The 12,215-nt window shown below is 26.2% G+C and overlaps 1 protein-coding gene across 1 annotated transcript; it reads left to right on the forward strand.

The window, feature by feature from the left end:
* Nucleotides 1-3,962: 3,962 nt before the first annotated feature.
* Nucleotides 3,963-5,882, forward strand: LOC101510215 (uncharacterized). The gene is made up of 3 exons (XM_004491837.4): nucleotides 3,963-4,115; nucleotides 4,593-4,681; nucleotides 5,166-5,882. The coding sequence occupies exons 1-3, from the start codon at nucleotides 4,092-4,094 to the stop codon at nucleotides 5,311-5,313; spliced, it is 261 nt and encodes an 86-aa protein (XP_004491894.1). The 5' UTR covers nucleotides 3,963-4,091; the 3' UTR covers nucleotides 5,314-5,882.
* The last annotated feature ends 6,333 nt before the right edge of the window (nucleotides 5,883-12,215 follow it).

The following is a 12,215-nucleotide window of genomic DNA, read 5'->3' on the forward strand; positions in this document are numbered from 1 at the left end:
CTATTACTGGCTTGGTCCCGTGGTTGTTTACTTCTCACATTGAGAAGGTTTTTCCACGTTAAAAATTATTGTGTCATTTGTGATGGTGATTTTAGTTGCTGTGATTATTTGTTGATTGCTCCTCACAGATTCTTGCAAGTTTGGGAAATTGATTATCCGCTGCATATTGCTCTGTTAGAGTTGTTATTATATTTGTTGTTGAATTTCCCATCATAGAGATGAATAACAATTTTAATAGTAAAAAATAAAAATGGTATTTTGTTATTTTTGATAACTTATTTTTGGGATAAAAAATTGTCCCATGGTTTAGTGAGAAACGAGAATTCCTATTTTTATTGAGTCTCATAACCAATTTATGAATCAAATAGAGTACAAAAAATATTGTTGTCTCCATTCCCTTAGTTTTTAGCAAATCAAATGTATCTTTAGTTTTTCTTAAAAGGAGTGTCTTTGGAATCTGCTTGCCATGGTTCTGAGTTTTTAAAGTTAATTTAAAAAAAATATGTTTGTATAAAATAGAATTTAAATGATTTTTTCTCTTAATTTGAAAACAATTCTACGCCAAAATCTAAAACTATTAAAATAAATATAATTATTAATTTTATTTTAACTCTCACATGTCATCACCAGGAGACATCAACCACCACTTTTACTATCGCTGACCATCACTCCTTATGTCATTGACAATCACTATGTTTGTCACCTTCTACCAATTTAGACTTTGTTGACCACTACTTCGATCCACTCTTAACTACTCCCTCTAAACACCATTGCTGCCACTAATAAATTACACTCCACTTTTATCAAAAAAAATGATTGAAGTTGTTAGGTAGAATATCATATCTTAAAACTTAGCTCAATTGAAAATTGTTGAAATTATTAGGCAGAATACCATATCTTATATTCGAATCCAAAATCCCATAATTATATGCAATTTTTTTACCATTTTATTAAAAAAAAACATAAATAATCACTTATTTTGAATAACATTACTTTATTTATAAATTCACCATTTTTTTTATCACGACTATTAATTCTTAAGACTGTAATTTTCTCAATTACTACTACTAATTAATACAACAACACACACTATTTGGTTTGTTTACTTTGTCCAATATATAAACTACAACATGTCGTATTCCACAAGTATTATTTGGGGTTGAATGTTCATTTGTTATCTGATTTTATCTTTTCACTCTTAAATAAAAAGATTAAAGAATTAGATAAATATTCATGTTATTTAGAGTAGATGGTCCAACTCTTTTTATTTTTTTGAAATAGAAGGTCCGACTTTTAGAGCCCAATAAAAGAAGTACCATTGCGAAAATGGGTCAGTCCATTTCGATATTGCTATTTGCATCCTCATTTTTTTCCGAACGCACTTTGATGACTCTGATTTATTCTTTTCACAAAATGCTCACATTTTTATTGTTTGGGAGTAATACAATGAGTATCACATTTAATATAAAAAAGAGAGAGTATTATAAATAAATAAAAAAAAGACACAAGGCATAAAGACGAATAATCACTTAACTGATTTTTACAATTTAATTCTTTAACTTATTAAACTTATTAAATTTCATTCTTATACTGTCATAAGATCTTAAACTCGTGCGATGCATCGGAAATTATATTAGGATTAATAATTAATATTTTAATTGAAAATAAATTTAAAACTTGGTAAAACTATATAACTAAAAGAGATAAGCACCAAAAATTTGATACCGTTTAATGGACAAGATAAGATAGAGATAGAATATGATAAGAAATAGGATATAGTCAGGATATGATATACACATGATAAGAAGTTATCGTATCATTTGCTTGATGTGCACATGATAACAAACTTGATAAAATTAGTTTATCATATTTAATGTTTGATACACAACAAATTATAACCAAATGATATGATTTATATTATGATAAAATGACAAATATGTTTTTATAATCTATTTAATTTTTTTCTTTTAAAATAACATTCATATGATTTTTTTATAAATAAATAAAAAAGTTCTAAAAAAAATGTAAATAATTTAGGAAATAATTTTATATACTTGAAACATCAATCAAAGTTTATTATTAGTAACTATATAAAAAACAAATTAACATAAAACTCAAATATAAAAAATGATAGAGAAAAAGGGCAAATATGAACAACAACAAAACAATCAGAAATCCTCTAAATCAAAGTTTCTTTTTTCAACCTTTCAATATGAATACAATCACAAAACAATCATAGTTTTTATCCTATTGTAAAATAAAATAAATCATAAAACAACAAAAAATATCGACAAATATGAAAAGAGGAAAAAATGGTCCCTTGGAATAGGGCGACGGGTGGAGAGTACCTTAACTTTTTTTTAACTTTTATCATATGAAAAATGGATTATTTTAACCAAACCTTAAAATAAGAATTATGAAATAAAGGTGAAGCAGTATATGTACAAATTTTTTGATTAATGTATCATCTCATATTGCTGCATTAATTAAAAGATTAGAGTACGATAAAATAAGTGTACCAATCGAGAGATGGTATTCCTCTATATTATACTTTTTGTGAAGCAAACCAAATAGTGCATATATGTACCCATCAAGGTCTATATAACCAATTTATCCAATTGTGTTTTTTAGTCCTATGTTTGTTTATTATTTGATGATGGTTATTCTCTTACCAAATTATAGTGTTTTCTCACATATTTAGATTATTTTTTAAGTTGTTACTTTAAGTATCATTTGAGTTTGTAATTTACTGTGTTTCATATTTTTCTTCATTTTTACTCTTATTATATTAATTGAAAATTATTAAAAATTAAAATATTTTTATGTCATTTTATTAATTAATTTAATGTACTAACAATTTCATTAAACACTTCAAACTCGACCAACTAATTTATCTGTTATAAGTTAACTTATATACTATCTGTTAAAAGTTTATTTGCGGATATCAACTAACTTCTCCGTTATACGCTGTATTTTACTAAACATAGCTTAACTGTATACTAATCAAATTATTTAGACAATTCATATATAATGAAAAAAATAAAATAAAAAATACACCAAACCAATGTAAGAGTCAAAACCAAGGAAAAAAACTCTTCCTCACTTCAAACTCTTTAAACCTCTAGTCAAATTTGACATGACCAAGTTATACAAGTTGGCGTTTGAAAATAAAAAATATTCTTAGAAGAAATTTCCTGTCCATATCATTCGAGAATATTTTGGTTATCAAGAGTTTGGAATTTGTGGTGTATGAGGAAAAAATTATTTTCAATGAGGAAGTTGGGGAGACCAGCAGCGTCATTAAAAGAGTTAAAACCCTTGCTTGATATTGGTTAATTATTTTAATTAAATAAAAGTTTTAATTAATCTTTCTTTAAATAAAATAATTAAAAAAATTACATACAATTTTTTGAGTTCAAACTAAAATATAATATTTAGTATAATAATATTAATATTTTTCAATTAAATTAAATTTTACATATTAATTTATCCTTCTCTTATTGACTCAATGATCCACTAAAATGTGTATATAATGATTAAATTCTCTTGATGTAATAAATTAGAGTATTCCTTGTATTCTTATTAATAAATTTTGCTTATAGAAAAACACAAGAACATATTATATATAGGCTTCAGTCGGTAAAAATAAGCAAGAGTATCAGTTAAATAAAAAAAAATTAAAAAAAAAAAAAAAAAAAAAAAAAAAAAAAAAAAAAAAACTATAGTTGTCGTGAAGTTGACATGATGTTTGGTCATTTGTTTTTCCTAGATTAAAATAAAGAAAAACAAGTGGCTTGCCCCTTGTTTTTGCTACAAGTCAATACTTTAAATTTAATTTCCATAATGCTAGCCATTAGCCCATTGTAAAGGTTACCATATCAATGTATGCTAAGTCCTGTAATTAGTCATCCAAATTCTATCTTATCAATTACTTTACTATATATATACAAATAGCACACAGAATCATAGGCCATATAAGAAAATTAAAGATCAAAAAATCATTGTTTGTAGCAAAAGCGAAACACATTTTTTTTTTAATTCAAGAAGCTAACAACCCTCTTTTTCATAAAAGAAACAACTTTTCCAAATTAATGGGGCGCTGGATGAAACCAGAGGTACCATACTTTTAATTTAACTGTTTTAAAATCTCATGTTTATTTTTTGTCAAAAAAAAAATCTCATGTGCTTATTTATGTTATTAATTATGTGCATGTTTTTTAACACTTAAAAATAATATTCATTAGTTGTTACTTTTTAAGAGTTTAATTATATATATAAAAAATATAAAATAATTTATATTGTTGTGTAAGTCTAATTAATAAAATTTTTTAAAAATAACCATCAGATACTTTATCTATTTTTATTGATTGTCAATATAAAATTATTTTACGACGATATATATTCTTTTTTTTTCTTTGTTTAAACACTTTAATTTTAATTTTTCACTCTTATTAAATTAATGTGCTTAAACTCAATCTGATTTTATCAGTTTTTGTAAAGTTTATTTTTTATTTTTTATTTTGAGTTCTCTTTTATTTCGTTAATTAAATTTGCTTATAAATTTTTTTTTACTTTTATTATCATGTATGTAGGTTTACCCTCTATTGGCTGCAATGACCTTTGTGACAAGCATGTGTATCTTCCAGCTAACAAGAAACATTCTAGGAAATCCTGATGTTAGGTAACATTCACTCACATGCAATTAAACATTAAACTAGACTAGGCTCAAATTCGTGAATTGAATCTTATGAAGAAAGGAACATATGTGTACATTGATGCAATTAAGATAATCAAAAGAAAGACTCACTATCTTTTAATTAAATTTTAATAAAATTTTATATTTGTTAGTCATATTTTATGATTATAAAATATATTTATTTTACTAAAAATAAGAAAGGTATACACCTTTTAACTATTTTTTTGGAGGTCTATATTATTAAACAGAGCACATATAATTGAACATCTCTTAGTTTAAAAAGTTTTACGTTGTCGACATGTTTATAAATAGTTATTGTCGATGTCAAATTTTTTAATGATTATGATTGATTGAGGATGTATATGAATAACATCATACAATTAATGGATAAATATTGTGTGTCCAGTTTTTTTTTTTTTTTTTTGGTTTGATTTACTATTCTTTTTTATGTATTTGCAACTTACTATAGGATAAGCAAAAGTCGTCGTACTAAGGGAGTGTTTGATAACAAAGAAGAGGGAGAGAAATATGCTGAGCATGGTTTGAGGAAATTCCTTCGTACTCGACCACCGGAGATTATGCCTTCCATTAATCACTTCTTTAGTGAAGATAAATAAATTAATGAAGCTTTCTACACTAAAATAGTTCAATACATGAAAGAGTTTAAGTGTTGATTTGTGTCATATATATAGTAGTAGTAGTTTTATTTGCATACATGAGAATTTTCTCATCACGTGTTAATTAATTGGTGTTTGGCATCTTGTAATTGTAGCAATATCACATAAGAAGTAAAAGAAGCTGTTTGTAATACTCTTTTATGTACAAAATAAGTGTTTTAGGCATTCTTAAGAAAGAAGATAACCTTAGTATGAGGGTCCAATTGTTTGATCATGTTGTCGGGAGGTCGAGAGAGGTAAGGGTTGGATTTGAGAAGCCTCAAAGGAGAAGAAGTTGACATGCAAAAGTTGAGAATCTCACGTGCTAAGATCTTGCAAAGTTAATAGAGAAACATTATATAAATCAGAATTAGGTGGCTTAAAGGACCGTATATTGTACCCATTTTGGAGCGGCAACCATTATCCTCTCCCATATATTGTACCCATAGCCTACCAAGTACAAAAGCACTTTCAAAATTGTGAATGATGCAAAGAAAATTAAAATCATATGTAAGATTATTAGATAAAAATGAAGAACTTTATTTATCTATTTTCCTAATAACTTTTATTTTAGTTATAGGAAATAATCTTATTCTAATAAAAGACACATAGAGATTCCTAGTAACTCAATTAAAAATTGAATTTTTCTTATAAACATATACTAATGGTTAATATGTTAAGAGAAAAAAAAAGGTAATAATTCGAATCAAAACTCTGGAATTCATTCTTTGTATTCCATCAATATTCTAATCTAAATTGTTGGACTAATGACTAAAGAGGATGTTGGTGATTGTTATTTTAAACTTTTTACTAGATTCTAACTTCCTTTAATGTAAAATTAAATAAAATACTAATACATTATCGAATCTTAATTTTTGTAATATATTTGGAGCTGGTAAGCAAGCATGAAGACGAATGAGCAACCTTCAAATATGTTTATTATTATATTTGCAATGGTTATTTTTTTCTTTTCGATCTCATGAATTATATACTTAGGCCCATATATTATTAAGAATTAGATACATGGTCTTATTTTACACTTTTTTTGCCGATTGCCCATATCTCAAAAATCAAATTATACCCATTTCAATAAGCCCAAATAACCTAGTACTAAACTTGGACTTGCTGCACCTATCCATATTGATCATAGGACAAAAACTCCTCATTATATTAAAATACAATCCATACCTACAAACCTCTCCCCTCTGCCAATTATATTTTAAAAAAAAAAATCACACTTTACTGTCTACACTTTTCTTTTTCATTTGTTTTAATTGACAAAAGATTTTTCGGTTCAACCGTGGAAAAACATTTTAAAATTTTCATATTTTAGAGTTCTTCGTAATACAATTTATTTAAGAATGTCAAAAAAATTATTTTAAAAAATTTAAAATTTAAAATTTGAAAATTTCAAAACTTTTTTTTAAAAAAAAGTAATATTTTACCGATAAATTAAATTTCTAATTTTCTAAAACAAAATAGTAAAATTTAAGTTTGAGAGAATAAGAAAATTATTGTGAACAATGAACAGTGTTTGGTATTTCATAGGATTTGTGGGGTTAGAGGGATGTGTGTGGGGGGTTTGTCATTGAGTAAATGGGCCCAAATTGTCTTATCAAGCCCAGTGTTTATTTCTATACTATGTACAATTTTTTATTCGAACACCATCTATAGATTTTTTTTTAATTCCAAATTTAACAACAAAAAACCAAATTAAAATTAAGAATTTACATAAAAAAAAAGTTAAAAAATGATGGCTTCAGTGATGTCAAATAAAGTTCCACGTGCATCAGAACTTGCTGGGAAAGAAGCCCTTGAAACTTCATATAAAGAGAGCAATTGAAAATATATTTTGAATCCTAATTGTTTATGTTTATGATAATATTGAGATGCTTATCAATTATAGCTTAAGATACATTTTTATGCTTCTCCCATGTTGTGTTGTATGAATAATGGGCTGCAACTTAAGTATCTGATTTAAAGCAAAAAGTATATACATATATGATATATGAATATCCATTTCAAATCCAACACCATTTGCTGGCAATGGCCACTAATTTGGTTGCCCTATGACCCTACATAAAGGCTTTATTAGTTTTTAATATTGAAAATCATCAATGGATATGCTTTTTGTGGCTTAAATTGATAACAACTTAGTTGTATTTCACCATCCAAATCTAAGGTTTTTAGTTGTACTCTTATTAGTTTAGTTCCATCCTTTTTAGTGTGTTTTTCTTTTTCTATTTATTTATTTATTTATTTTATTTCTAGATAAAAAATTGAAATAATGTTGATCAAATGAAATACACTGAATGAGAGTGTTTAGATGAGATGGAAAGGTCTTTACTGACTTAATCAATAATCTTGCGTTTTGCTAAAATAATTGAGAGAAACATTTGCAACTATGTGATTTTTTATTTGATTTGATCAACTAGTGTTTACTTTTACATACATATATACTAATTTTATACTTAAAAAAGTGTAGAACAAGACCCAATTTAGATTCAAATGTAAGCAATGAAAATGAAAATAAATAATTCTCATTGTACCCTTTTTTACCAACAAGAAATTTTGTAATGTTTTGTTTTATAGTTGTATGTGTTTTCTCGCATTCTATGTTGTATGGTTATGATATTCTCCAATCTAGAACTTGTAAAGTTAGGTGAAAGTGTAGTTTTTAAGATTGTCATGAGTTTGATTCTTGAAGACTGTAATGTTAGACATTTTTTATGGTTATTGAATCGACAAACTCTTGATATTTTGAATTAATTGGATTCTTAACTTTTATTTCACGTCTACCATAAAATTAATCAGATAATTGATGCTTCTGCCAAATATTGTCGTCTTTATATGAATAATTCAAATATAATATTTAATGTAATATCTAATTTTATCTTCTTCGTTATGTTGACCGATAGGAGTTATGTTTTCTTTCTCAAAAGATTACTAGTCTTTTGTTTTGTTGTTGAAGTTTAGCCACATTTTTATGAAAAATGTGACCATGAAAAATAATGTAATTTGTTTATTTTCCAAACACACATTATAAGTTAGCTTTAGTCGAAGCCAATTTGATGCTCTCCAAAAGCAAAATTAAACATGCTAATAATTGCATGTGAAATATATAGCTTTCAATGAGTAATCATTTTCTACTTTGGATCAATCAAGCATGATGACTTGTGAGATATGCCTGATAATTTGATCGAAGAAACAAAATGAGTTGATAGTACAAGTTCTTTTTCAAATAACAATTTACGAACCAATGGACACTAATTTGTACTACAATTCGATTTAATTGGAAAGTAGCATTTGCAATTGAGCATGCCCAAATTTATTGGGTCCATCCCTTCAAAAGGTCTTTAACTTACATGTGATACTTTGGGATAGTCATTCTCATTCCTTTCATAATGTAAGCATGGAAAATGAAAAATTAGTGTATAGACAAAATAATCTTTTAAATTATAAGCTACACTTAAATTAATCTTCGAATTTTATAAATTGATAAATAGATCGTTGAAATTGTAAAATAGTAATCAAAACAATCTATATTTAAACTTTGAACATTTGAGATTATAATGTACTATGTTAATCGAATATTTGACCTCTTCACATTGAACTCATATCAATATCATCAAAACTCACTAATTTTTCTATGAAATTTAAATATTTCATGCACTAATTTGTCAATAAGTAGTCAATAGACAATTACAATTATCACAAATAAATTTGTGAGATGACTAAATTTCATTGGTAACTTTGTCTTAAAGAAGATGATATTGATGTAAGATGAAAGTTGCTAAGCTGCGTATGCAATTACAATGTCACATCAAATATTTAACAACAAAAGTTTACATATGAACTATTTTGATTAATATTTTACAATGTTAGATATGTATTTGTCAATTCACAAAATTTAATGACTAATTTGACCGACGTTCATAATTTCAGAGACTAACTTACATATTTATTCCATAAAAAAAAAATTAAATTAGATGTAATGTTGTATGTAGTCAAATGCATATCGACTATTTGATCAAAATCAGACAATTAAAATTTTATGATAAATATTTTTTTTTTAAATTCAATTATAAAATTTAGATAATTTAATCTTATTGAAAAGAACAAATTGATATCACTATGTACACATACCATAGATTCAAAATGCATCTACAATACAAACACAGAGAACCTTACAAGATTTTGAGAAAAAATAATGAGGAAGTCAACGCTGAACTTTGTGCATATACACTTATTCAAACACACATTTCAATGTCTATGACTTCAATTAGTACCAATAATATATAATCAACATTAACCTCGTCGGCAGTTAATTAGTTACTCTCCACCCTATGTATTTTGTTATGAAGCATGTGATTAGGTAGATTTAGAAAGTACCTTACACATGCTGCAATATTATATAAGAGTTGAAAAAACACAAAATATTATCTTTAAACTCTTAACTTTATTCTGAAATATACTCATAAATACAGGATCTGATGATTACCCTAATGTTTGCTTTCTTTTCCAAGATGATGCCATTGCTTTGTGCCAAAAAAGGGGCTTCATGTTATTAATATTCAAAGCATTATAATTTACTCCATAAAAGAAAGACAGAACAAAAGAGCTTATGAATGTGATTAAAAAATTTCAGAGACTACTATATGATTTTGAGTGATAATAAATTTTTTATTTTGAATATAATTTTAGTCTCGACAAATATTTGATTTATTTTTTATTTTTTTTTATAGATATGTAAGTTTACACTTTTTATTTTTGGTCTTTGATTTTTTAATTTTAATCTTTGAAAATATTTTTTTCTACTTTTGGTACATGTAAACTTGTTTAGTAGAACTAAAATCAAATATTTTTATATATTACAGAGACAAATTTCAATTCGAATAAACTTTACAAAAATAAAAAATGTAAATATCAATGACCAAAAACAAAAAATTATACATTTGTAGAGGTGAATGCATAGGTTTCTTAGTTTTTCTAATCTAGGTTTATCTTAGGTTTTGATGATTGTCCCTACTCATTTTGAAGGTTTGAATCAATTCATTGTTGATAAAAAAAAAAAATTCAAGTAAGAGAACTCTTTGAATTGATTCAATGTTTAATTGATCCAGATCAAATTTGAAATTTTCGCTCCTAAGATTTCTTTGAATCAATTTAAACATAGTCTGAATCAATTCAATTCGTTAGAAATCATATTTTTAAGTATTTTTTTCCATTGTTATTTTCTCAAATATAAATGCTCATCTCATAACTTTTTACAAATTGAGCATTCTAAAATTTATTTGTATATTCGTATACTCTCAAGTTAATTTTTTTTTTGTTCTTGAACTAAGAGTAGTGTGAATCTTTGTGGGTGAAAGAGATAGAAAAATATTTCTACTATTGGAGTGTTCATCTAAGAAGAAGCTGTTGGTGAGGGATGGGTTCACAAATTTTTCTTAAGTTGTGATTTGGGATTGAATTCTCAAGTGTCTACAAAGGATTTTCTAGAGGTAGTTGAATCTTTATCTTTTAATGAGGATTTTCTTTCTGAAGATTGAAAATCATTGATTTTGGAATTGTCCAAATCTTATATTAGAAGTGAGTGATTCATAAAAAAGAGGTTTTGTTTGTAATTGTAATATCTCCTACGATCTTGTAATTGTTGCACACATAATTAATGGAAGCAACTCTCATTCAAATTAGATGCGAAAAATATGTACCCAAAGCGATGACGTAATGGGAATTTATGTAAAAATTTGATATTATCTTTTTATTCTATCTTTCTTTCTTTAATTTTCGTACGTAATTAAATTGATAATTTTGTGAAATTCATGATTATCACGTGGTTGAAAGAATACGTGTTAAACATCACATCCTAATTTTACATGTTCACTCATGTCTTATTTAACATTTAAACTCAAAATCTTAATGGTATGTTACTCCATTTACATGGGATGATTCTTAAAATTTAGGGTTGATGTAATTCAATTTCTACAAAATTAACTTGTAAGATGGAGATTATCATCACCTATAAATATATTTTCAAATTTTTCATATCATATAATACGAGACTCTTAAAATAATCTCTTCAAACTCAAGACTAAACATATGGAGCGAAATCTAAGTATTTCGATAACAAATACTACTTTCATTCATTTTTATAAGAGGCATCTGACTCAAATATCTCTTATAAAAAGAAACTAAGATATCTAATAGTAAGTGGTCCAATTAATCTTAGATTGGTACAACATTAATTTAAAATTTAGATTAAATTTAAATCAACATTTACAAAAACGAATCATAAAATAAATGATGTTTTCATTGATAAACAACCTTTCATCTTTAACTTATCTAATGTAGGACTTCTCAACAATGCCAGTAATCAACTTAAATGATGTTGGAGTCCATTGATGGAGATGTCAACATCAAGGTCTAAACTTCAATTAATATATCAAGATTGAAGAGAAGAAATTATAGGATAGTATATGCATTTATTCTATTTAGAAGAAGAAGAAGAAGAAGAAGAAGGGGCTAATAGCTCAAAAGTTAAGTGTGTGGTACTTGTCAATGGGTTTGTTTTTGTACCAAGGGGTACAATATTCCCACGAGGGGGTAACATGCAATCAAACATCATTTTCAATTGTTGTTTATGTGACACAAAGAGGAAGCCCCACAAGTTTTTTTTTAGCTTCACTCTCAATGTGACCAAGCAAACACCGGATCACATGGGTTTTGGTACTCTTTTTCTAACATAAGGTTACCTAATGTGGGTTGAAAGCTAAAGAATGAAAGATTTTAAATACAAATTGCATTAGTGTGGAATGAAAGAAACAAAAGCTAAGACAAAAGCACCTCTTCAAGTATCAAAC

The sequence above is a fragment of the Cicer arietinum genome, chromosome 3 (genome assembly GCF_000331145.2).
Source record: "Cicer arietinum cultivar CDC Frontier isolate Library 1 chromosome 3, Cicar.CDCFrontier_v2.0, whole genome shotgun sequence".
NCBI lineage: Eukaryota > Viridiplantae > Streptophyta > Magnoliopsida > Fabales > Fabaceae > Cicer > Cicer arietinum.